The 27814-nt window shown below is 38.0% G+C and overlaps 2 protein-coding genes across 3 annotated transcripts; one reads left to right on the forward strand and one right to left on the reverse strand.

The window, feature by feature from the left end:
- The first annotated feature begins 373 nt into the window (after positions 1-373).
- Positions 374-16465, forward strand: LOC127621305 (syntaphilin-like). The gene is made up of 5 exons (XM_052094845.1): positions 374-614; positions 2776-2902; positions 6288-6416; positions 11912-12061; positions 13225-16465. Exons 2-5 carry the CDS (start codon positions 2859-2861, stop codon positions 14531-14533), a joined length of 1632 nt encoding a protein of 543 aa, XP_051950805.1. The 5' UTR covers positions 374-614; positions 2776-2858; the 3' UTR covers positions 14534-16465.
- An 83-nt stretch (positions 16466-16548) lies between these two features.
- Positions 16549-26977, reverse strand: LOC127621306 (peptidyl-prolyl cis-trans isomerase FKBP1A-like). Of its 2 annotated transcripts, none has more exons than XM_052094848.1 (5): positions 26858-26977; positions 26616-26663; positions 17582-17694; positions 17265-17414; positions 16549-16896 (listed from the first exon to the last, which is right to left on the reverse strand). In XM_052094848.1, exons 1-4 carry the CDS (start codon positions 26892-26894, stop codon positions 17286-17288), a joined length of 327 nt encoding a protein of 108 aa, XP_051950808.1. In that variant the 5' UTR covers positions 26895-26977; the 3' UTR covers positions 16549-16896; positions 17265-17285. The 2 variants fall into 2 exon arrangements, with proteins under 2 accessions (XP_051950808.1, XP_051950806.1); XM_052094846.1 differs by having other exon boundaries at positions 17240-17414.
- Positions 26978-27814: the final 837 nt, after the last annotated feature.

The raw sequence follows: 27814 nt of genomic DNA on the forward strand, positions 1-27814 counted from the left end.
TTTAAACACTCCAAAAACTGGCCACATTTATTTCCATTGTAACCCTGGTGTTTTATATTTTTAAAGAAACGGAAGGACGAGTCGAAATTATTTTTTGTATTAATCAACATTATGCCACAAATGCTGGCGACTAAACATAACTTGTATTGAACCTGGAATATTCCATTAAACAGGCTTCCTTTACTTTATGCAATATATATATATATATATATATATATATATATATATATATATATATATATATATATATATATATATATATATATATATATATATATATATTTTTGGGGGGTAAATCTGACCTGTACATGTTCTTGATTTTGTGAGATTTACCCGCTCATGATTTGTAAAACTCGCGGATTTGTGACTCTTTTCCTTCTCCTTGTTTTTGTGGTCTCTGTACCTTTAAGACTTGCCGTCGCAGCATCACGCAGATGCACCGTCTGTGTTTCTGCGGGGTTCGTGCGCGCTCTCATCAGCAGCACCCGACCGTCTATCGACGAGCGCAAATTGACGCCGCGCGTATCACAGGGCCGCGCGCAGGGTACAGCTAACATCCATGAACAAACTTCACTGGGATACTGCAATGGAGCATCGACGCCAAAACACAGGCTGTAAGTGAATCTCGTCCCTGTTGAATTACATCTCTATGAAGTACATATGAATTATAGTAATGATGCCCTAGTAATGAATATCTCCGACAGCGTAATACAGTTTCTATATACTGTGTTTATTACATAATAAGGTTTTATAATCAGCAAAGTCACTGACGCACAGTTGCAGCACAGTGTGTCAACACTAAGAAAGCTAAGAAAACAGTGTTTTGGCTGATATCAGATGCTGTTGCATAAGACAGTCTGTGCCCTTTGCTACACGGGGACGATTTACCTGCAACATATGAAGTGTGGTGACGTCATAGCCCGTTCCCAACATGAAACCATGCAAGTTGTGCACCTATAGGGATGTAGAATGTAACATTTTCTTAACAAATTGAATGTTACAAAATGTCATTTAAAGCATATGTTATACTGCAATACAAGCAATAGGTGTATATTTAGAAGTGTTTCATGAAGTATTGCATTACATTATAATTATATTGTGGTTCATTTCATCAGCTGTAACATAATATTCATTTTTAATTCAGTTTTGATTCATGACAATACATGGTATGAGTTATATGTCTTGGCTCAAGTTACAGGACTGAACTAAAAAAAAAAAGAAAGAAAAAGTTGAATACATGAGTAGTAAGAAAAATATTATATGTGTGTATTTACTGTCTCTATTCATATTAAAAGTACCACAGAATTTGTTGCATACCAGCCTGAATTGAACCCTTGGTGATGCCCTTTCACTATCATCCACATAATCCTTGTTTATTCATGTTTGAATGGAGGTAGAATGTTACATTATTAAACAGAATATGGGTAATTTTACCACATGTGCAGCATTAATATCAAAACCACCTGTGCGTTTCTGCCTTATTTATCAGTGTAAATCTCACAATTTGTTTATAATATAATATTTTTTAAATATTGAGTGTACATTTATAACATGCTTATTGTTATATTACCCTGAATTAGGTTTAAAAAATGAATTGCCACAGCTGCAAGGGGGTTTCTATTACGCTGAGAGATTGACAGTAAATTTGTCATCTCCCATCTGACTTGCTTAATCCACTGCTCTCTATTTTTTCCTCTTCTGGAAAGTCATTCAAATGTAATAGTGGATTTTTTCTTTTGGACTTGGAGCAAATGGCTTAGTGAAAATAATATTTGCTGTGATTTCCCATTCACCACTGTCGAAGTCTACCCTGCAAACCTTTACTTCCTTGTTCTAAAACCCGGAGTGTGAAAAAGGTCTATGTCAGTTAAAAGTGTTCTGCAACAGAGCAATAGCATGTCATTTCACACTGTGGGCAGAAATGATCCTTTTTCACAGATCTAAAATCAGCCAAATATAACTGTTTTACCCACTAATGAGAAACTGCAAAACAGGTTTCATAACAGGTGTGAAAAGCATAATTTGCACAGACAGGAGAGTCTTGCACACAGTTGGGATGAAATATTCTGAGCACTTTTAGCAAATATGCATTGAAAATAATCTAGAAACACATAGTCTACACTGGTGTATGTATTACATCAGTCACACCCACACACACTCTTGTTGCTTATGTCACCATCTCATGCACTGGAGAGACAATTCGTGTTTCTGTGAGTGTTTGAATAGCTCAGTGCAAAAGTGTGAAAGAATCTGTCAGCTGTGTGTGTGTGTGTGTGTTTGTGTGTTTGTCTTGTTCAATTTGTTTATTGTTCTGACTGCTTAATATTATTCTCAATGTGACAGCAGCCCATTTATGCGACATCCAGAATGAAATGCTCTCTGAAATATTTGTTCCTGTCCTTCTTAGCATCTGTGGTCAACAGTTTCTGGCATATGCCATTTTGGATTTGGTATTGTAATGCGATGCAAGGCTACCGGAATATCAGAATAAACACTTTACTTTGTGGCTCTGTTTAGCAAATAACATGTTTGGTAGAATGTTCACACTACTCTTTTCCATAGAATGAAAGTGAACGGGGACATACACTAACAAACTACAAATCACCATAAAAGTAGTCAATTTAAAAAACATACAGGTTTGAAACAACAGGGTGAGTAAATTATGACATTATTTCATACAGTATATTTGGTTGAACTCTCATTTTAAGGGCCTGCTATTCCAACACATGTCTGTCTGGCATTGTTCGTATTCAATATCTTATGTCTGTGTCTTAGAGTGATTTGTCCTGAGAGATTCTTGTAACTGTGGTGTTACAAAGTGGTACTGTGGAAACAGACGTGAAAGGCAGTCTATACTCATGTCCCTTCCAGCTAACAGAAAGCCATCTGCTGGTTCTCGCAGGTAATGCAACCCTTCTCTAACGTGCCTGAGTGAACAAGATTAATAATTTTCAAATGATAAGTGCTGTTTGCTAAGGCAAGATTTGTCATTACAGTTGCTCATACTTAAGGTTAGTGATTTGAATAAAACTCTTTGTAAACAATCAGACTTTTGATGTTCATACTTTTGGATGATAAAAAGGGTGAAATATATCCCATAGACTTATACTGAAGGAGGAATACGATCTGGGGACCAGAACCTTGGGGTTCCTGTAGCTCAACTGGTAGAGCATGTCGCTAGAGCAAAGTTAAGATCATGGGTTCGATTTCCAGAGAACACCCAAACTGATAAAATGTATGCCTTGAATGCACTGTTAGTCTCTTTAGATAAAAGCATTTGCCAAATGCAATGTTAATGTAGAACACTCTTGAATCCGCTAAACAATGCCCTAGAAACTAACCAGAACACCCTAGCAAACTATTAGTAATGCCTTAAAAACTAACCAGCACACCCTAGAAAACTCTTAGTTATGCCCTAGAAACTAACCAGAACACCCTAGCAAACTATTAGTCATGCCCTAGAAACTAACCAGAACACCCTAGCAAACTCTTAGTAATGCCCTAGAAACTAAACAGAACACCCTAGCAAACGCTTAGTAATGCCCTAGAAACTAACCAGAACACCCTAACAAACTCTTAGTTATGCCCTAGAAACTAACCAGAACACCCTAGCAAACTCTTAGTTATGCCCTAGAAACTAACCAGAACACCCTAGCAAACTATTAGTAATGCCCTAGAAACTAACCAGAACACACTAGAAAACTCTTAGTTAGGCCCTAGAAACTAACCAGAACACCCTAGCAAACTCTTAGTTATGCCCTAGAAACTAACCAGAACACCCTAGTAAACTCTTAGTAATGCCCTAGAAACTAACCAGAACACCCTAGCAAACTCTTAGTTATGCCCTAGAAACTATCCAGAACACCCTAGCAAACTCTTAGTTATGCCCTAGAAACTAACTAGAAAACCTTAGCAAACTCTTAGTCATGCCCTAGAAACTAACCAGAAAACCCTAGCAAACTCTTAGTCATGCCCTAGAAACTAACCAGAAAACCCTAGCAAACTCTTAGTCATGCCCTAGAAACTAACCAGAAAACCCTAGCAAACTCTTAGTCATGCCCTAGAAACTAACCAGAAAACCCTAGCAAACTCTTAGTCATGCCCTAGAAACTAACCAGAAAACCCTAGCAAACTCTTAGTTATGCCCTAGAAACTAACCAGAAAACCCTAGCAAACTCTTAGTTATGCCCTAGAAACTAACCAGAACACCCTAGCAAACTCTTAGTTATGCCCTAGAAACTAACCAGAAAACCCTAGCAAACTCTTAGTTATGCCCTAGAAACTAACCAGAAAACCCTAGCAAACTCTTAGTTATGCCCTAGAAACTAACCAGAACACCCTAGCAAACTCTTAGTTATGCCCTAGAAACTAACCAGAACACCCTAGCAAACTCTTAGTTATGCCCTAGAAACTAACCAGAACACCCTAACAAACTCTTAGTTATGCCCTAGAAACTAACCAGAACACCCTAACAAACTCTTAGTTATGCCCTAGAAACTAACCAGAACACCCTAGCAAACTCTTAGTTATGCCCTAGAAACTAACCAGAACACCCTAACAAACTCTTAGTTATGCCCTAGAAACTAACCAGAACACCCTAGCAAACTCTTAGTTATGCCCTAGAAACTAACCAGAACACCCTAGCAAACTCTTAGTTATGCCCTAGAAACTAACCAGAACACCCTAGCAAACTCTTAGTTATGCCCTAGAAACTAACCAGAAAACCCTAGCAAACTCTTAGTTATGCCCTAGAAACTAACCAGAACACCCTAACAAACTCTTAGTTATGCCCTAGAAACTAACCAGAACACCCTAACAAACTCTTAGTTATGCCCTAGAAACTAACCAGAACACCCTAGCAAACTCTTAGTTATGCCCTAGAAACTAACCAGAACACCCTAACATACTCTTAGTTATGCCCTAGAAACTAACCAGAACACCCTAGCAAACTCTTAGTTATGCCCTAGAAACTAACCAGAACACCCTAGCAAACTCTTAGTTATGCCCTAGAAACTAACCAGAAAACCCTAGCAAACTCTTAGTTATGCCCTAGAAACTAACCAGAAAACCCTAACAAACTCTTAGTTATGCCCTAGAAACTAACCAGAACACCCTAGCAAACTCTTAGTTATTATGCCCTAGAAACTAACCAGAACACCCTAGCAAACTCTTAGTTATGCCCTAGAAACTAACCAGAACACCCTAACAAACTCTTAGTTATGCCCTAGAAACTAACCAGAACACCCTAGCAAACTCTTAGTTATTATGCCCTAGAAACTAACCAGAAAACCCTAGCAAACCTTTAGTTATGCCCTAGAAACTAACCAGAAAACCCTAGCAAACTCTTAGTAATGCCCTAGAAACTAACCAGAACACCCTAGCAAACTCTTAGTAATGCCCTAGAAACTAACCAGAACACCCTAGCAAACTATTAGTAATGCCCTAGAAACTAACCAGAAAACCCTAGCAAACTCTTAGTTATGCCCTAGAAACTAACCAGAACACCCTAGCAAACTCTTAGTAATGCCCTAGAAACTAACCAGAACACCCTAGCAAACTCTTAGTAATGCCCTAGAAACTAACCAGAACACCCTAGCAAACTCTTAGTAATGCCCTAGAAACTAACCAGAACACCCTAGCAAACTATTAGTAATGCCTTAGAAACTAACCAGAACACCCTAGCAAACTCTTAGTTATTATGCCCTAGAAACTAACCAGAACACTCTAGCAAACTCTTAGTTATGCCCTAGAAACTAACCAGAACACCCTAGCAAACTCTTAGTTATTATGCCCTAGAAACTAACCAGAACACCCTAGCAAACACTTAGTTATGCCCTAGAAACTAACCAGAAAACCCTAGCAAACTCTTAGTTATGCCCTAGAAACTAACCAGAAAACCCTAGCACACTCTTAGTAATGCCCTAGTAACTACTACAGAACTTCTAAGCAACTGCTTAGCAAAACCCTACAATCCACCCAGAACACCCTAGCAACCTCTCTGAGATGCACTAGAAACCACCCAGAACACTTAATCAACTGCTTAGCAATGCCATAGAAACCAGCTAGAGAACCCTAACATTGCGGTGGTGAGCTATGCATGGGAAAGAACCACCCAAGATGTACTAGTTATGACATTGTATTATATTAATTGTCGTAATTTGAGTAATTGTAAGAGGCACCCAGTTTTACAGCATAACAAGTTGTGTTTGCAAGGTTTCACTGTGACAGCATGTTCGATATGAACATCAGAGCCCAGCTGTCACTTTGTGTGTGTGTGTGTGTCATAGAAAGCCAACGGCCCCAAGCAGCACTCGACACTCGCATGTCGACCTGTCTGTACGTAGCAGTTACTCAACAAAATCCTGCAAGGGCACAGAGAACAAAACTGTACCACGCTCCAACCCAACCACACCACGGTGAGCAGCTCACACACACAAAGGCCAATGAGATTTATGTCTTCCATCAGGGCTGTGTTCCAGATTTTGTACTGTGGCAAAAAGTACAGTATAAAAATAGAATAAATGGAACAGACTTGACAATGTGTCCATTGATAAGCAAAGTGTGGTTTTCTTGTGTCCTAATCTGCTATTCAGAAGTTCAGAAATGCTGATGTGATTACAAAATTGAAAATTTACTCTGATATCTAATGGCCTAATTAAGTGTAACAAAAAAGTCAAGAATTGTTTTATGTGTTTAATGCTTTTCACAGCATACATCATATCAAAGCAGCTTTACAGAAAATTATGCTGTAACAGAAAATGAATCTGTAATGACTGTGATGTCTTAAAGACCACATGTAAGACCTCATGAGACCCACTGAGACCATATTAGACCCCATTAGTCCACATCAGACCCACTAGAGTCCAGATTAAACCACAACGTACTTCATCAGATCCACTAGGGACCACATTAGACCTCATCAGACCACATTAGACCTTATCAGACCCCCTACAGGGTATCCACGGGTCCTTAAAAAGTCTCAAATTTACTTTTTTTTTTTATTTAAGGCCATAAAAAGTCTTAAATATCTTACATAAATTACAAGAAATCTTACATTTCATTTGCTGAGGTCTTAAATTTGGGGCGTGAATAGAGGAGATGCTTAAAACAGCAGAATCTGAGTCTCTCTCTCACTTCTTTATTTTACACTACCTTTGACAATAAATGTAAAGCTAACAGAACTACTCAGCTGCAGAGTTGCACCTGTTATATTTCTCATCTCCATCTCTCTAGATCTAGGGCTGCCAACGCAATTGACACTGTTCTCACGCTCTCACGCCACACGTCCCTTTTCTCACGCAGTAAAAACTTCAAAAGAACACTGACATGCCGCATGAGCAGCCTGCATGATGCTGCGAGTTATTCAGACCAATCAGTGGGAAAGCAGCTGCACAGCATCTCTCCTTCTCTTTCATAATTTAATCTGTTAACATTTTCAATACTCCTTGACAACTTTAAACTGCCATTTTTAAGGTAACTGATGAGTTTTTATTTGAGATATTACACTCAAAAATGTAAGTTGTCATCACTTACCTTCATGCTGTTGCAAACCTATAGATATTAGGGAGTTTCACTCACCACTAACAAACACCGAGTTTCAGTCACTGCTCACTTACATTGAATGAAAAACAAGGTGCAGTGACAGTGAATGGTGACTGAGACTAAATGTTTTGCTCAACATCTCATTTTTTGTTCCATGGCAGAGAAAAACTCATTCATACTTAAGGGTGAGCAGTGTTGACAGAAATTACATTTTTAAACGAACTGCCCTTTAACTACCTGTTAAAGTATTTGTTAAAGGTATCTGCCAAGAAAAGAAATATAAATGTTATTCAGCACATGCTAGATCTTATTCACAGCAGTGGTATCTTTGGTATTTTTAATGAAATGACTGAATGAAGGCTGTGCGAGATAGACGTACTGTTTCTTCGATGAGATGTACTGCAGTTTAAAGTGCTTTTGGATCGTTCTGTGGACAAACCATTGAAAAATAATCTTTTCAAGTACACTCAGTAGACAAAAAACTCAATATGAGCTGTGGAAAATCAGATGGGATATTGGAGCTTTTTACAGATTTACACCATGCATGCCATTGAAGAGATGGTAAGTCTATGCCTCACAGCCTCGTTTCCATTCCCATTAAAAATCCAACATGGCGCTACTGTGATTAAGGTCTATAGACCAATCCTCTTGTTTACAAAAATGTCAGCACATTTGCAGTAAATGGTGGCAGAAAGCCCGCTGACTTTTGCGTTAGATTTGACAGATTAGAGGATTAAACGAAAGTATGACACAAACCTAGCGTTACAATTACTTGTTGTGAGTTGAAATGATCTCAGTCCAGTCAGCTCTGTTGATGATCTTGAAGCCACAGCAGTCAGCCAGAGCCCTCGGAATAATTTTTCAACAACATAATCTGATAAAAGTTGACTTTTTATGCATGGTTTTTGGCACCACTTCCATGTTTGACATAAGCGGTGACATTGCCAAAGCACTGGTCTAATGCATCATGACTTGCTAGAGAGCAAGTGACTAAAGAGAAGGGTCACAATATAGGCTACATACTTCAGGTTACATGCATTCATAATGAATTCATTTAGAGTTGTATTGTTGTATTAACTTAACACATAAATGCACCATAAAATATATATAAAAAAAACATTTCCAGTGACATTCAAGTAGCCTCAGTGGTTTTGTATTTACCAGCTAATTAATTAATGTGGGGGGTTTTATTGTGAAAGTGGTCTTAAATGTTTTCTTTTATTTGGCCTTAAAAAGTCTTACATTTAATTCCTTTGAACCTGCAGATACCCTGCCCTAGAAAGCACATCAGACCCCCAAGAGACCACATAGGACCCCATTAGATTTCATCAGACCACATCAGACCTCACCAGACGCCTTAGTGACCACATCAGGTCACATTAGAACACAACAGATCATGTTAGACCTCATGAGACCACGTCAGGTCACGTTAGACCACAACAGATCATGTTAGACCTCGTGAGACCACGTCAGGTCACATTAGACCGCAACAGATCATGTTAGAACTCGTGAGACCACGTCAGGTCACATTAGACCACAACAGATCATGTTAGACCTCGTGAGACCACGTCAGGTCACATTAGACCGCAACAGATCATGTTAGAACTCGTGAGACCACGTCAGGTCACATTAGACCGCAACAGATCATGTTAGAACTCGTGAGACCACGTCAGGTCACATTAGACCGCAACAGATCATGTTAGACCTCGTGAGACCACGTCAGGTCACATTAGACCGCAACAGATCATGTTAGAACTCGTGAGACCACGTCAGGTCACATTAGACCGCAACAGATCATGTTACACCTCGTGAGACCACGTCAGGTCACATTAGACCACAACAGATCATGTTAGAACTCGTGAGACCACGTCAGGTCACATTAGACCGCAACAGATCATGTTAGAACTCGTGAGACCACGTCAGGTCACATTAGACCACAACAGATCATGTTAGACATCGTGAGACCACGTCAGGTCACATTAGACCGCAACAGATCATGTTAGAACTCGTGAGACCACGTCAGGTCACATTAGACCGCAACAGATCATGTTAGACCTCGTGAGACCACGTCAGGTCACATTAGACCGCAACAGATCATGTTAGAACTCGTGAGACCACGTCAGGTCACATTAGACCACAACAGATCATGTTACACCTCGTGAGACCACGTCAGGTCACATTAGACCGCAACAGATCATGTTAGAACTCGTGAGACCACGTCAGGTCACATTAGACCGCAACAGATCATGTTAGAACTCGTGAGACCACGTCAGGTCACATTAGACCGCAACAGATCATGTTAGAACTCGTGAGACCACGTCAGGTCACATTAGACCGCAACAGGTCATGTTAGACCTCGTGAGACCACGTCAGGTCACATTAGACCACAACAGGTCATGTTAGACCTCGTGAGACCACGTCAGGTCACATTAGACCACAACAGGTCATGTTAGAACTCGTGAGACCACGTCAGGTCACATTAGACCACAACAGATCATGTTAGAACTCGTGAGACCACGTCAGGTCACATTAGACCACAACAGATCATGTTACACCTCGTGAGACCACGTCAGGTCACATTAGACCACAACAGATCATGTTAGAACTCGTGAGACCACGTCAGGTCACATTAGACCACAACAGATCATGTTAGACCTCGTGAGACCACATCAGGTCACATTAGACCACAACAGATCAAGTTAGACCTCGTGAGACCACATCAGGTCACATTAGACCACAACAGATCATGTTAGATCTCGTGAGACCACATCAGGTCACATTAGACCACAACAGATCATGTTAGAACTCGTGAGACCACATCAGGTCACATTAGACCACAACAGATCATGATAGACCTCATGACCAAATCAGACTCCATAGGAACCACATTAGACCCCATTAGACCTCATCAAACCCACTAGAAACCAGATCAAACCACATTCGAACTCATCAAACCCACAAGAGACCTTATCTTATCTTTTCCCCCTAGACCAGCGCTACTCAACAGGCGGCCATGTTTTGATATCATCATCAGATTTATCAGCAGCCTATCTGTATAGCCTGTATGAATTGTGAGGTGTCCATTTTCATGAGGATTATGCTAGTTCTCTACATTCCTGAAACACATTAGAGAGGGAATTCAACTGCAAGAGGATGTTACAAATAAATAAATAAAAACAACCATAATATCTTAGCATGGCTGTTGTTATGACAGCGGCGGTCGGTCTGCGCTCGCGTTCATAAACAGTACACGTGTACTCTCACGTGGTCTGTCAATCAAACACGCGCGCTCGCAATCTCACTTACTGAACACGGCGTGAATATGTCCAACCTTTTGAATGGCTCATTAGAGATATGTACTTGTCATGACAACAGTATTTACAGGAAAAAAATAACTGCAGGGACGGCGTTGAGACTAATGCTTTTAGCGATCAAATGCTTGCTTTTAGCGATCAAATCTTTATAACTTCTCACTTAAGAACTTTTGGTGCTAATTTTGGATATATCGCTCTTGTTTAATGAAAACGCACTTCATGTTTTGTTTTGTTTTCAATGTTAATTATTGTATTCGTTCAATGCCTACTGCGCCGCCTGGCTCTTTCAACTGTCCGCACATAACTCTCACGAGACTATTTGGCATACGTCACTGCTGTATGTGATGTTGAACACTCGTGGTGTTTGTTAGTTGACAATCACAGTGACAACAGATCTGATCTATATCAGAAAATCGAACTGTTATACCCCTTATTATTAAAATAATTACTAAAATTAAAATTTCTTCATAATTTACTCACCCTCATGCCATCCCAGATGTGTATGACTTTCTGCAGAACACAAATAAAGATTTTAAGAATATCTTAGCTCTGTAGGTCCATACAATCCAATTGAATGGTGGCCAGAACTTTGAAGCTCCAAAAGGCACATAAAGGCAGCATAAAAGTAATCTATAAGACTCCAGTGGTTTAATGTCTGCAGAAGTAATTGGAGTAAGTGAGAAACAGATCAATATTTAAGTCGTTTTTACTATAAATCTCCACTTTCACATCTGTAAGCCACATGTGGAGCCTGTTTCACTTTTTGCCTCTGAAAGTGGAGATTTATAGTAAAAAAGCTGAGATATTTTTCTAAATAATCTTCATTTGTCTTCAGCAGAAGAAAGTCATACACATCTGGGATGGCATGAAGTTGAGAAAATTAGAGAATTTTCATTTTTAGGTGACATATAGCTGAATAAAAGATGACAGATCTTTATTTATTTAATGCTCAGTTTTTTATGTTACTCTCATGGTCTTATCAGTCACAACACCTTTTCAGCTCATGTTGAGTTCATTAGGGCCTCTTTTATTTCTTGCTTCCCTTTCTGACCCAGACGACAGGTGAAGTATGCAGCCTGTGGTGAGAATCACGGGATCCGTCCGCCTGCCCCTGAACAGTATCTCACTCCACTGCAGCAGAAGGAAGTGTGTATTCGTCACTTACGAGCTCGGCTGAAAGAGAATGTGGAGAGGCTTCAGGACCGGTCAGCAATGCTTTCATGTCTCAGCAATGCTAAAGTGCAGTTTTAATGCTTCCTGCCATTTTAGCACTTAAGATCACATCCTGAATATCACAAATGCACATATGCTCACCATACATGCCAGCCTCTCATCAACAGTTTAATCTTTAACTATTAACGATAGTTTTGCAAATAAAACTAGGAATGCATAATTTATCAGTCTCTATATTGTTATTGGGCAATATTAGCTTTTTTTTTTAATTTACAAAACTAAATAACAAATTCTTCCTCGTTTTGGCTTGTTTGGGATGCGTCCTGCTCAGTATTTTCATATTACTACATGTTTCATTATCACTTTCTTGTATAAATAATGTAAAGCATTCCTGCCAGTTGATAGCTGTGAAGATATTTACAAAACTTACCAGTTGCTTACCAATTTAAACATTGAACTTTTAAAGGTTTTTAAGTATTTTTATTACTCTATGTTAGTTTTTTGATGCCTGTGGAAAATTCTAGATTAGATGTTTAATGTGAACGTACCCAAATTAAGATATATTTGTATATAACATCGATCATTATATTGGTTATTGACCATAACATATAATATTTAACATAATATAAAATACGGGGGCGTGGGTAGCTCGGCGAGTAAAGATGCTGACTACCACCCCTGGAGTCGCAAGTTCAAATCCAAGGAGTGCTGATTGACTCCAGCCAGGTCTCCTAAGCAACCAAATTGGCCTGGTTGCTAGGGAGGGTAGAGTCACAAGGGGTAACATCCTTGTGGTCGCCATAAATGGTTCTCGCTTTCGGTGGGACACGTGGTGAGTTGAGCGTGGAAGAATAGCATGAAGCCTCCACATGCAATAGGTCTCAGTGGTATTGTGCTCAACAAGCCACGTGATAAGATGGGCGGATTGATGGTCTCAGACACAGAGGTAACTGAGTTTTGTCCGCCACCACCCGGATTGAGGTGAGTCACTATGCAACCACAAGGACTTAGAACACATAGGGTATTGGGCATTCCAAATTGGGGAGAAAAAAAAAATCCTTTAATATAATATATAATACAAATAACTACTGTCAATCGGTATCTCCGACAAATGTTTATATCATTGCATCCCTTCGTAAAACATAGCATATCATAAATAATCCACAGCATCTGTGTTTTTGTTTTATCATGGCAGAGACTCTGAGGTTGAGGAGTTACGGATGCAGCTGACTCAGATGCAAGAGGACTGGATTGAGGAGGAATGTCATCGCATTGAGGCCCAGCTGGCCTTAAAAGTGGCCCGGAAGGAGATCCGGCAGCTTCAGCAGGCTGTGGAAACCGTACAGTCCAATATAGGGGTCCATGAGTCAGAACAACAGGACTGTAAGTCTGAAGGTCTGGGTGTAGGTAGGGTGGGGTCACGGTTTGGGACGTCTAGGTCTTGTGGCTGCTCTCCGGCCCATACCATGAGTCGCAGTGCCACCTACACCAGACTAAGAAGTGAGACGTCACCTGGCACCACTGACCATAATGGAAACATACATTATGACCAGTGCATTCCTCCCAACAGAGAGGCGATGACATTACCGAGAGGTGATGGGCATACTCATCTACTTTTAGAAGCAGCTCTTCTGTCTGAGCAAGTCCCACACGCACCGCTATGCTTCGCCTTGCCACGCTCCTCAACCTGTGAGAGATTGTGTAGCGGAGAGACGGTGTTGCCCGTTAGTCGATCTTGCCATGCTGTGAACAACTGCAGCTGTGGTCCACACACCTACCTCCCTCACCACCATCTGTTTTTGCATCTCCCACAGGAGGAAGCACCTCCACCACCTCCTCAACCGACCCCACCAACAGCACAAACTGTTGCATCAGAGGTCAGTGACAGGCCAGGATTCCGATCACAGGCTTGCAGCCCAACCATAACTTGGATCTCTGAAGAGGGTGGAGGCGAGAATCTGAGCATCATCACTTCAACAACTTACGCACCAGATGTTACCCTAGCAGAGCCGCAGGTGTTTTCGCCATCTTCCACTGCTACCTCCCCGGCTCAGATGTCTTACATCACAGAACCTTTACCACTAGACAACATCATTGCATTTACATCTTCAACAATGACGCCTACTGTGTTGACCAAGCCACAGGTTCAGCAACCTTGTCCCAGATCGTCACCACCTCTAGAGTCGCCGCCACAGGAGGCAACGGTAGTAAAGGTCAATGATGATGATGGAGTGGGTGGCGCTTGTGCTGCGGACGAGGAAGGAGAATCAGCTCATCCTGAGAGGAGTCACTGGAGCCGCTACTTCCTGATTGACCTGTTAGCAGTGGCTGTTCCTGTTGTTCCGACACTAGCATGGCTTTGCCGAGGGGTACAGAATGAAGGTATGCCCATGTACAACATGGGCTCCCTGCTTCGCGGCTGCTGTGCTGTTGCACTGCTCTCTCTAAGACGAGTCGGCAGGGGCCGTGGTCCCTCAGGAACAGAAAGAGCGACACCTATTTAAAACTCTAGCTTTGCTGCACCATCAAAAACATTTATCTTTAGTGGACTCTTTGTCCTTGGTCTCCCAGCTAGGTAATATTTTTAACCAAGGAGGCTTACATCTGTTACACCAATGCTCGTTTGGGACAAAGATTTTAGGAATGTGGCCCTAATTTGCACAGACATTGACAAGTTTCAAGGCTCTTGCTCGTTTCCACCTTTTGTATTCCTTTTTCCTTTTAGGCCCCTCTTATCTGCTCAATTTCCTCCCATTCCAGGCTGAAACTGAGCAGGCAGTACATACACAAAAATAGCTGTAAGCAGCCATGAGTGGAATCCAAGCTGACCAGAGAAGCAGAAAAACTCTATATTGGATATGGATGTAGACTCAGCTGGTCATTATTGCAAATAAACCCTGACAGGGTGATCCACGAAGCCCTCATAGAGGTCTTTTATCACCATGACAGTGTTTATTTTTGTGATTATGACTAGCTGACTGTATATTATTTGGCTTATTAGAAGGTTACCAAATAAATGGAACCATCATTTCAACCTTAAATTATTTCATTATTTATTTCATGTTTTGCAGAGAGCTAATTCTGTTAATTTGTTGCACTCCCCCTACTGGATTATGATATTACATTTACTGTAATCTCTCAGCATGTAACTAGGTGTGTCACATAGACATGGGTGCAGGAAGCCAATTTGTTCTTCAAATGTTATGTATGCGACCGCAGTGCCAGTCCATGCCATTTAATTGAAAACTCTGGTAAATGTTAATCATAGGTTTACAGTTATAGCTGATTATGAAAGGACGAATAATACTGAGAATAACCTGTACAAGCAATAGGGACCCCTGCTTGGACCTCTAGAAATTATTATACCTCACTCAGTACATAGAATATACAACTTTTATCAAGTATTATTACGTGAAACTTAACTGTGGAGTGTTGTTTGGGTCATTGTCATAATATCTGTGCTTCTAAACAACTGTGCTTCTAAATATGAGCTAAGAGATTCGTCAAACTGCTTTAAATTGCATTGTTTGCATAAGAATTATGAAATGATTTGATGTTTGGAGAATGTTGATTAAGTTTGTTAAAAAAAAAAATCAAATTCCAGTGACAACTCTACTGGATAGTGATTTAATGTTATTAAGTGGAAGATTATTTTTGGTTCTTTTGAACTATCTCAGGTGGAACTCAGGTGGAAAGTACAGACAGATGATGCAAAATCAATGGAAACTCATGTTAAAAGACCCATTAAGTACAACACAAAGGTTTTTTAAGTTAGACACAACTCTTGTAAATGTGTACTGTCATAATGGCCTCCCGTTTTTAATCTCATAAAATTCATTACAACTGTTCACTTCTAAACAGATGGGTATTAGCTATTGCATGCATCCAAGTTCAGTGTACAATTAGTGAAATACTTATGCAGTTAACTTGTACATTCATAAAGCTATGCTTTTGTTTATTTGAGGTAGCACAAAGGTATTAAAAACAAAAAAGGATAATCATTGCGTTCCAGTAGATTATTGTAAGGGCTGGTTTGAATGCATGTTAGATCAAGAATTCCTTGTAGTTAACCAACAGTACACTTACGGGTTATATTTATTTTAGAAACATATCACTGCAAAATATGATTGCGTCTTTAGACAGAGCTCATCAACATTTGGCTCATTCATTTTGATTTTGTTCAATTGCCCCATGAAAATAAAGTGTTTCATCTAAATTACAAAGTATCGGTTGCGCTGATTATTTTTTTTTACAGCATCCTTACCATGCCGATGATGCAGTGTGGGATTGGGACCCGTAAGATTTTGCTGTAGGCGCTAGTCATTGTCGTGGCTGGTTTCAAAGATCTACAGTACTTGGAATAGGTTGGTTTTTTTTGCTTGTTATTTCAATGTGTCATGCCTGATTTAGGACATGGTTTAATAGTTTGTTACCATAATTATAATGATATACATGCAAACATACTACTATAGTTTGGTTTTGCTAAACCAGAAAATCAATTAACACATCAGAGACCAGCTTCGTGTTTTTATAAACAATTTATTTTCAAGTAGTTTATTGTTTTATATTTAACCAGATTTCCCCACCAGAGTTCTTATTACCAGCTCAGCCAAAACCAAGTTGCTGTGATCACGTTTACAACACCAAAATCAAATATAAAAAGACAGGAGGAAAGGAAATAAAATGAAAGTTGTTTCATGGTGAACTTCCAATGAGGGTATACCAGTAATTATGGTAAGCAGGAAAGAAATAAAAAGGCAACAAAATATACAAATGTGTAACAGAGCTAAGCTAAGTGGTATCGCTATTAACACTAGCCCCTTTTGAGGATCACATGCATGAAGCTATGTTCCTTAAAAAGGTTGACCTAGAAGAAAAAGAGAGAGGTTTAATAAACAACAGTACAGTGTTCCTTAAAAGCCATCAATAGGGATTACAATGTTTAATCTAAGAACCTGTTAATTAAACTCCAATGGATGTTTAAGATCTGGTTTGACCAGGACTAGAATAATCTGTTTTTAAGGATTATCTGTAAATTATTAAAGATATGCATGGACATTCAGGAACTATCTATAATGCTTAAGAAGTGTTCTGACAGACAAGATCAGTGTTGACATGGGATAAATCATTCTACATTCATGAAGTAGAGTATTACTTATAAATGACACCAAATGACTTGAAACAGAAATTTGGGGGAACCTTGCACGTACCCTGAAAGAATGAATAGGGAATAACCTGAGTCCAATTGTGGGGGCTTTATTCCAAGCCAAGCAGCTCCACATCAAATATGAGGGTGGCATTGGGAGGAATGATGCCCGGGTGACCCTTGCTCCCGTAAGCAAAGTCTGGAGTGCAAGTCAGCTTGGCACGCTGCCCCACACTCATCTGTTACAAGGGGAAGAGGACATTTTGCTAAATTAAATCCCATAAGAAACAATGAATGGAGGTTAAAAAAGTGACATGGCTGTGAGTATCACAAAGATATAGACAGCTTGAGTGTGTTGAAGCAGTATGGGAAATTTTCCAATTAGACGTGTGTTTTATTACAATACCTGGGCTACTCCCTCATCCCAGCCACGGATCACTTCCTGCTTGCCGATCTTGAATTTGAAAGGCTTCCCCCGGTCCCGTGAAGAGTCGAACTTGCGTCCATCTGTTAGAGAGCCTAAGAGAAATGTGAATTATTAACACGTGTTAATAATAATGTGATTAATGTAAATAACATATTGCCGTGTTAAACTACATGTATGATGTCAGTCACACAAAATACAACCAACATGTACTACAATTTAAACCATTTTAGAAAACACGTTACTACTTTATAAACTTCCTTGGCTGCAGTTCCGGATAATTTAGATCCATTACAAGCGCTGTGAAAAACCTAGTGAGCTTAAAAACAAGATACTTTTGGGTATCATAGACCTGTTTGATTCAAAGCATTTTTTAACATCGTAGGCCCATTCCGAATGTTCAAATCATAGCATTTTTAGTAATCATTAGGTACGTTAAAATCAAAGCATTTTAGCAATTTATTGTGAGAAGCTTGTGGAAGGCTACCCAAAACGTTTGACCCAAGATAAACAATTTAAAGGCAATGCTACCAAATACTAACAAAGTGTACGTAAACATCTGACCCACTGGGAATGTGATTGAAATAAATCATTCTCTACTATTATTCTGACATTTCACATTCTTAAAATAAAAGTGGTGATCCTAACTGACTTAAGACAGGGAATGATTTCTACGATTAAATGTCAGGAATTGTAAAAAACTGAGTTTAAATGTATTTGGATATGGTGTATGTAAACTTCTGAATTCAACTGTATATGCGTTTCGAACATTTGAATCAGCATTTTGTGTATATTAGAAACATTCAAATCAAATTGTTTTTAACACCTGCTCCAAATGTTCAAACTGAAGCATTTTTGGTTTCATAGGCACGTTATGAACATTCAAAATCAAAGCCTTTACAGCAACATAAGAACAGTCACGTTTTAATTATTATAGGAACATCTTAATTAAAAAAAAGTCCGCATCATAGCGATGTTTAAATTTCAGCATTATTAAGCCTCATACAAACATTCAAGTTTTTAGCATCTAGACATGTTTTCATTCAAAATTAAAGCCTTTTACAGCAACAAAGGAACTTTCGAATTGTAGTATTTTTGGCATCTTGGGTGTTCAAATCAAATAATTTTAAACATGCATTCCAAATTTCAGAATTAAGCATTTTTAGCATCGTTGACGTCTTTTCGGAACTTTCAAAATCAAAGCTTTTACAACATCAAAGGAACGTTCGAATTTAAGCGTTTTTATAACTATAGGAACATTTAAATGAAAGTATTTTCAGCATCGTAGAAATGTTTAAATTTCCATACTACTAAGCATTATACAAACAATTGGGTTGAAGCATTTTAAGTAGGGTGGGGCGATTAATCGACGTCATCAATTACAGAAATACGTCGATTTGCATAACATGCGTCGGTGCGTCGCATTGGAATAATTAAAATGGCATCACCCGGTTTAAGCATGGATTCCCGAAGAAACTGCAGCTATAAAAACTTGCCCATGGTGATCTAAAGCATGGGAGTACTTTAGCCAGAGACCCAACGATGTGGTGCTGTGTAAATTATGCAAATTGGAAATGGTTTATCACAGCTGTACAACCGCCATGAACGAACACTTGAAGCGAAAGCATCCCGGAGCGCTTGTCAAGACGGCAGCACCGTAAGTCCAGTTTACTTTTTGTCCCTACCCACCCAAACATGATATAGTATTACAACACGTGTTTCTGTTAGTAGTAGTCACTTAAAATAGATTTTCTAAATGTTTACTCATCGCCCCCATGTTAAAAGACATTTCTGCACTACTACTAAGGTAACTTTACAACATGCGTCATCTAATTTTGTTATTTGGCCATTTTATATTTTCTGTTTACTTTAACGGCCATGCAGCCCTCTAAATAGTGAGTAAATCACTCGCATATGAGAGTACATTTCACACTATGTGACCAAAAAATGCCTGTTATTAGACACTGGCAAATTGTAACATTTCACTCGCCAGTGATAGAGTTGTGACGTGTCCGAGGCCCCTTTACTGAATAAAAAGCAGTTGATTAAGGAGCTGGATCCAGCCTAGTCTTTCCCTGCATGATGTCTCATGCGCGCGCAGGAAAAAACACTTGTGTCTCATTCAGTTGAAATCAAAGCATCTCAGGGAAACGCACCGCGGACGTCACAAGAGCAGCTCCCTTGAGATTGCGTGAAGATGAACCACTTCTCAAGCGCTCTGATGTGCACGCCGTCTACAGAGACTTGAGCCAAACTCCCACGAAAATATAAACAAGGTATAAAAGTATTCATTTTGTGAACGCAAAGCACTCCAGTTTCACTTAACATCCATGTAATATCCGTGGTCATTGTGGGTTTATTCATGCAGTGTTAATAACAGGAAGTGAGACACAGCAGATGCCCTGATCTACTTCTGTGGAGATGATAAAATGCATGAAACAGAACCTCAAAGTCTTCCTTCATGAGAAATAAGGGCTTGTGAGTTCATCAGAGAGCCTTAAAATAATGTATGAAAGTGAAAAATTTAAGGCAGAAATACTTTACTATTGCATAATATAATCTACTATAATCTAATATACTATAATAGCTCTACAGGTTGGCTGGGTTACAAAAGAAGCAAAAGAAAACAAAACATTGAAAGTCCAATGGATCAAAAATAAATTGGACAAAGAGATATATTTTAGTTATTTTGATACTTAAAATATTATTTAAAATGATATACTTTTATATACTTAGACTTATGATGACATGTAAGCATAATGTAACTAAAAAACAGAGTAGTAAAATTAAAAAAAATGTGTACTAGCCAATGACGATTCTTTCTCTAACATGATTGTAGAGGGTTGTCATGTATGAGTGAGAAAATGGCGTACACTTTGTGACTGTTCCAGTCTGTAAATCGTTTCAATTATATTCCTTGCCCCACTGAGATTTAATGCAGACTGCAATAGTTTTAGTTATTCCTGTTAGAAAATGTTAACTGTTGCTCGAATTGCACTAATGTTACTGAAGATATGGGGGAGGAGGAGAGGAGGAATGTGTAGGGAGGGGGAGAGAGATTGTGTGTGGTAAATTGTCTGTGTATTACTGAGAGATGTTTAGGAATGCACAAGTTTTAGTTATTCCTGTTAGAAAAATATTTAAGTGTTACTCAAATTGCACTAATTTTACTGTAAAATGATTTTAATATTGACTGCTGAACTCGAGGTGGCACATTGTTTTGATATTCCTCCTGAAAGTGACTTGAATTTTACATTTGTTTCATTTATTTTGTTGTTGGAATGCTAAATGTAGATTACACTTTCCTTTTCCTCGAATTTAACAAGTTCTTACTTAAAATCACTCCAAAATAAAAATTAGTGTTGAACTGTAAAACGGAGATTACCAGTTAAGACGGGCTATTTTTGTTGCAGAATAATGCCCTGCAGTGCACACTTTTTTCTTGTAGATTTGTTTGTGTTTAAGATAATTTATTAAAATATTGAAATATTCATGAGACAAGTTTTTTATATTTATTTAGGGTTAATTAATTTTTATATTAATCAATAAATAATAATAATACAAAATCTCCAAATTAGTCGTTAGATAAATCGATTAATCGAAAAAATAATTGTTAGATTAATCGATAAAAAATAATCGTTAGATTAATCGATAAATAATAATCGTTAGGTGCAGCCCTAATTTTAAGCATCATTGACATTCAAAATTTAAGCCTTTTACAGCAACATATTAACATTCGTATTGAAGAGTTTTTATAACTATAGGGACTTTTTAATTTAAAAACTTTTCAGCATCATAGGAACATTTCAGCATTATTAAGCATCATAAAAACATTCCAGTCAAAGCATTTTTAGCATCACTGACGAGTTTAACAACAGCATTTGGGTATCATTGGCGGGTTCTAATCAAATCATTTTTGAACACACAATCCAAATGTTCAAACTGAAGCACTTTTAGCAACTTGGGCACAAACATTTCAAATCCAAGCATTCTGCAGCATTATTCAAATAAAAACATTTTAGTAGGAACATTTGAATCGAAACCTATAACATTGTTCATAAAAACTGTCAAATCTATACATTTCCAGTTGACACATTTCAATCGTTCAAGTGTAGCATTCTAAACATCACAGGTGTGTTTGAATCAATCACACATGCGTTCATGTTTTATCTGAAGTATTTTTAGCATCATAGGCACGTTCTCAACATTTAAAACCGAAGCATTTTGCGGCACCATAGGAATGTTCGAACTGAAGTTTTTTTTCAGCATTAGAGAATTTTTTTAAATTACAAACATTTAACATTTCAATTGATTTTCAGCATCGTTGGCCTGTTTCAAACATTCGAAACATAGTGTTTTGGACATTATAGGGACGTTTAGAATTTTCAAAATAGAAGCATTTTGTAGGGCCAAGAAACATTTGAATCTAAGCTTTTAGCATCATCGGGCGTTCATTCGGGGTAATGATGGACCTGAGTAACAGGGGCCCTCACTTGATGGGGGACCACAGAAAGGTTTCATTGATTTTCTATCATATTATCTAGAAGTAGACCGATATATCAGTTTTGCTGATTAATCGGCATGATAACAGATTTCTGGAACTATCGGTCATCGCAAAAATACACACAGATAGTTTTTCCCCACTGCGGCTGGGAAGTGTCTGCTGTCATTATACAGTACGAGAGCAGCCTCTAAAGGCATCACTTCACTGATGCCTTGTGTTTGTTTTGACACGTGAGGCTACACTCTGCAAAGAGCGTAAGACGCGTGAAAGCAAAGTAATATCGTCATGCATCCGAGAGTAATGTATAAAGAAAACAGAAATGCATCTGTTTCCAATTCGGTTTTTCTTCTCCTCACTGTATTATGATGACTTCAGATGAAGCTCTAAAAAAGGCTAGACACAGCTCAACAAATACAGTTTAATAGAACGCAGGTGTCTCAATATGCTTTTAAAGGTTTTTTAATTAGACACATCATCTAAACAGCACTCCTGCACGAGACGCTGAATAAACAAAAACAAAGGGAAACTAAGACGTTTGTCTAGTGCACGTTTAAATAGAAAAACAAATGGATGGTTGCAAAAGCGTTTGGTGTGAACAGCCCCTTAGAGTTGGTGGAGGTCTTTGGCTGTTGTGTCTAGCTCTCTAATAAGCATTTCTCAGATTAAGCAATGAGTTGTTTAAATGCTTTGTCAAGAAAGATGTTCATCTTGGAAATGTGTCTCGAGATCCTTGCTTTCGGTTCCATTCTGTTGTGTTCCATCTGTTTGAACAGCCCCTGGCCTGTGTTCATAGTCTGAGACGCTCTACACCGAGTTCAGCCGAATACCACTTCTGTCTGTGAATATTGCTACTCTACATACAACTGTACTGAATAAAAAAAACAACTTGGTATTTTGCTGTTATTTTGAAGTTTGAGTCTGGAGTAGTAGGAATCAGTGCAAGTGTAACACCATGTGAACTGTCTATTAAAGCATTTCCCCCTCATTTTACGTTTGACTTAACATTTGAGGATATGAACCAACATACATTTTTATTTATTTTATGCACATTAGTTGAAACTGAAATGCTTTTTTTTTTTTTAACAGCCAGGATAGGAATGTTCTATGCAATAATATAACGGTGACGAATGGTTTATGTATTTATTGCGCCCCCTTGTGGACTAAGGAAACAACATCAATTAAAAATCAGCTGATTTTTATATTATCGATTTTTTTATATTAGTTTATATATATTAATATTTATATATTTAATTCATTTTCAAAAGTACAATTGGTTGGAATAAAACTAAATAAAAAAAATTATTAATTAGGAACTCCCCTAAAATCTGCCTTGTCTTCTCCAAAGCATCTACTGTATAATTTGTTTTTACTTCAGTGCAAAATTTACCATCAGATGTTTATCTATGACACTGAAATGTTATTTATTTCCAGAACTCCATAGGGTACATGTGAAATATTCCACACATTAATCCACAAAATAACATGTGAGGAACAAAATCAACTGTAGTTGCGCTGATATGATGTCTATTTAAAGAGACAGTACCAATTTAGCATGTGTTCTGAGTATAAATGTAAATCAATGTAAATAGAACAATTTATGCATGTAAACTATAAATATGTAACATATACACACACACACATATACATATATGCGCAATATAATCAATTTAGTTTTAAAGATGTTTATTGATGGAATATACTAATTTTGCCATTTTCAAAAGCTAAAATGTAACTAGGGATGCACCGAAATGAAAATTCTGGGCCGAAACCGAAAATCCAGGATGCACTTGGCCGAAAACCGAAACTTTTACCTATTTAAAAAAATAAATAAATAAATGTTGTGTATAGTTGTATTAATTTTATACTTTTTCATTAATTTCATGAATTTAATTAATCTGAATTGAAAAACTACAAACCAATAAAATAAATCACACTTTTATTGAAAGTAGCACACCAAAATTGGACAAAAAATATATTAAAACTATATTAAATATTATTCTTCTTTCAGTTCTGTAAAAATCAAATTTTACAGATTTTATTAACAATTATCCAAATAATGTAAAGTTTTTGAAAACTATTATATGCAAAACAAGAGTCAAGAAATGAACTTAGCTAACATCTTTCAAAAAGTTTAAATATGCAACAGTAATTTTAATTAAAACAACAGGCAGAACACAGAATGGCAGAGGGCCTCTATTCCACTGATCTATCTATATCTATAATATATAATTATATATATATATATCTATCAGTGCTCTATTCTGTTTACGTAAACGTATGTACACTTTAAGTGAAAATGATTGTGCAAAACAGCAGTAATTGAACTAAATCCAACCTCAACTGTAAAAGACAGATGTATCCTCAAGTGAAGAACAAGTGTAATGTAATTGCTATACACATCATATTGGACCGCTTTCTATTTAAGTACAAGTGACAGGTTTCTCTTCAAGAACAAAAGTTGCTAAACGTTCTGACAGTCTCTCCTGTCAGAAAGCTCATCAAGAACATGAGATGCTGCACTGAACAGTCTTTCACTCTCTGTGCTGCTTGGGCAGATAAATACCTGTGCGCAATCCGCGCAAGCAATGGAAAGCGGTCTTTGTTTATGCGACCGTAGTCAAGGGGATTGTCGCTTCTAGCGTAGTTCAGCTATACGCCTCAAGTTGTGTTGTAGCTGCGCTAGTTGTGACATTTTCCAGTAGAATCTCTTGCTGTATTCTGTATATATATATATATATCTTGAAAGTTCTGCTGAATAAACACTGCAGATCGCAAATTTGATGTCCTTATCAGAAACTTTGAAGAATTTCCACACCGCTGACATGATCGGCCTTTGTTTGGTAGCGCTGTGATAAGGGCTAGATCGATCCAGATTGAAATCTGAGCACTGAGGGCGGGCGAGGAGGTATATATTTTCGGCTCATATTTTCGGCCTTTTTTCTCTTTCGGCCGAAAACCGAAAGTGCCATTTTCGGCCGAAAATTTTCGGCGGCCGAAATTTCGGTGCATCCCTAAATGTAACCAATATGATGAAAAAATTACAAAAGAATCATTTGTAAATTTAATGTTTTCAAATTGTATCTAGAAGGGTTACCTAGGTTACAAGGTCCCTTCATATTTATCAGCATGGGCTAAGAAATTATTTGTTTTATATTCAAGTTAAATGGTAATTGTAAACAAAATATCAGTTAGCAAGTTAAGCAGAAATGTCTCAGGATGATTGTACACATGCATAATTAATTTCTTAGTAGGCTTAGTATATTTTTTAACCTTTGTGCGTCAATTGAAAAAAGTTTCTCAGGAGGTCCTTAAATGACAAAAAAGTCCACTTAAAAAAAACTGCCACAATAATATTAAATATTAATATTACTGTCCACTTTCAATTAGTAAATTTTTCAACCAACCCTCCTGATCATAATCAAATATTCATTCATTTTCAGGATTTTAACCCTTTAAATGCCCGTTTCTTTATATAATGCCATTGTTGATTTTTTACATGCACACAAATTTCTCAATACACACATAGAAAACACACTCTGACATCATACCAACACACCCACACAATTTTAGCTGCATCATTTATTCAGCTGACCTGCAGTGCTCTATAATACAGCAAACTGTAGGAAAAAGCATATATTTGCTCCATAGGCTAAACATGAGAAAAATGATGCAATATGGTGTAAAATATAAAAAATTACAATTTGAAGCATACTATCATTTAATTCATGATTTTTGGTTTTAATGGCACTGGGATCAAATATTGCTGTTTTAATGGGTTTCAATGGGGACATTTTAGTCTTTAAGTTCCTGAGTGTAACTATTTTGTGTACACAGTGTATTATAGGTGTAGTTTAGGAACTCAGGTTGAAATATCAAAATTCCCCCAAAAATAGATATCTTTGGCAAAAAATGTAACCGTTGGCATTAATAGCCAAAATGAATGAAAAAACAAAAATTAAAAGACAAATATGTCCCGAAGGTCGCACAAGGGTTAATAAAGCATTGCTGGATCCAAATAGTATTTGCATTTTAACATTAAAAGTTCTGAATTAGCATGGTTAAATATCCATCTAAAATGTTTATACTGGATATTATCCCCACCACAAACACAAATTGGTCAGGGGGTCCAAAATTAGGTGCTACGCCCCTGACCATCATATACACGTTTGAATTGAAGAATTTGTCTAAACATCGCGATTTGGGCACCATGGCCGCGCGAATATAAAAAACTGAAAGCATAAGCAGCACACCAATATTTTTAAACGCCCAACCTATATATATGGAGGGGGGGCAGGCAGGCCTTAGGTTTTCGCACCCTCGAACCCTTTCGCATTAGCTAGTTTGAGAGTTGTGTCTAATGCGACAGATCAAAGAAGGGGTATATGTGAAGATGAATTAACATTTTAAACATTTAATGAGCCTATCGCGGATGTGAGTGTCTAATCAGGTAATGCTAACCCACTGGCTAACACCCTTCACGAGATTCATCAACACCATCACTTCTCAACTTACCCACGTAGTGCACGACACAGGTCTGTCCTTTTTTAGGGAAAGTACTTCCTAAAAATCCAATTCAAAGAGAGAAACATGTTAAAAATGGATGTCAAATCCTGTGGAATCGAAGCTAGTGTTTGTTAGCGGGCTAAAGTCCGTGAAGAATTAATTACACTCAAAATATATCGATTAAAATAGCAATTCATCTTTTTTATTTAAGTACATTGGTTTATGAAAGGTTGATATGGAAAGTATTGTACCGTCTCCAGGAGAAATGACTTCGACCTCGACACCCATCCTGTCTGCTTGTTCTTACTCCTGAAGCTCTGCAAAGAAAATGCGGCTCGACTCGAGACGAGCGCCTGTTTGCGTCACACACGAGCATCTACCGCCCCCAGCGGACAAACAGAGAAAAACACTTCAACGTCAAGTCCACAGCTGTTACCATGACAACCATAGTTGTCATTATAATAATGACATATTATATCTATTAAATTGTACACATAGGAAACACATATGCTACACATAAGTATTTTCTCAGGCACTTCCTGAGTTTAAACAGACCCACAACTTTCATAATTTCAGTAGTACACCCAAATGACAACAGTCATCATACTGTTCATGTGTTACACTTGCTATAGTTTACTTCCATGTTGTTTCTTCATCAAATAACAATGTCAAATGTAGATCAAGTCAATCACTGAAACCTCAATGCCACCTTGAGTAAGAAATAACATGTATAATATGTATGTGCACATGTATGGAATACTGATATATCATCATTGTTGCACATAAAATGTATGTGATGTATGAATATAGTGCTCATTTGTCTTGTAATAAACAAATAAACCTAGGGTCTCCAATGACACTTCTAAAACTCTGATGCATTTGTGGGCTGCCGTCCGCAGTTTTTCACTCTCACATTTAAATCTCTCCATTCACACTGTGGACCAATTAAAAAAAATATGATAAACAGAAAGTGTTTAACGAAACAAAATCTTTTGTTGTTGTTGTTGTTGTTGTCATATCCTTGTAAACTTAGTAAAAATTCTGGTTCTGTTCATTCTACCTCACTTTGAAAAGTGTTATTTTATTCCACTAGATGGCAGCACTAGAAAAAAATAAAAAATGTTTCACATTCCATCACAAAATGCAGATCTGAAATGTAGGTGGCGCTCTAATGCATGTTAGCCCTCAAAGATGTGCTTGTCCAAAGA

Source organism: Xyrauchen texanus, chromosome 27 (assembly GCF_025860055.1).
Source record: "Xyrauchen texanus isolate HMW12.3.18 chromosome 27, RBS_HiC_50CHRs, whole genome shotgun sequence".
Classification (NCBI taxonomy): Eukaryota; Metazoa; Chordata; class Actinopteri; order Cypriniformes; family Catostomidae; genus Xyrauchen; species Xyrauchen texanus.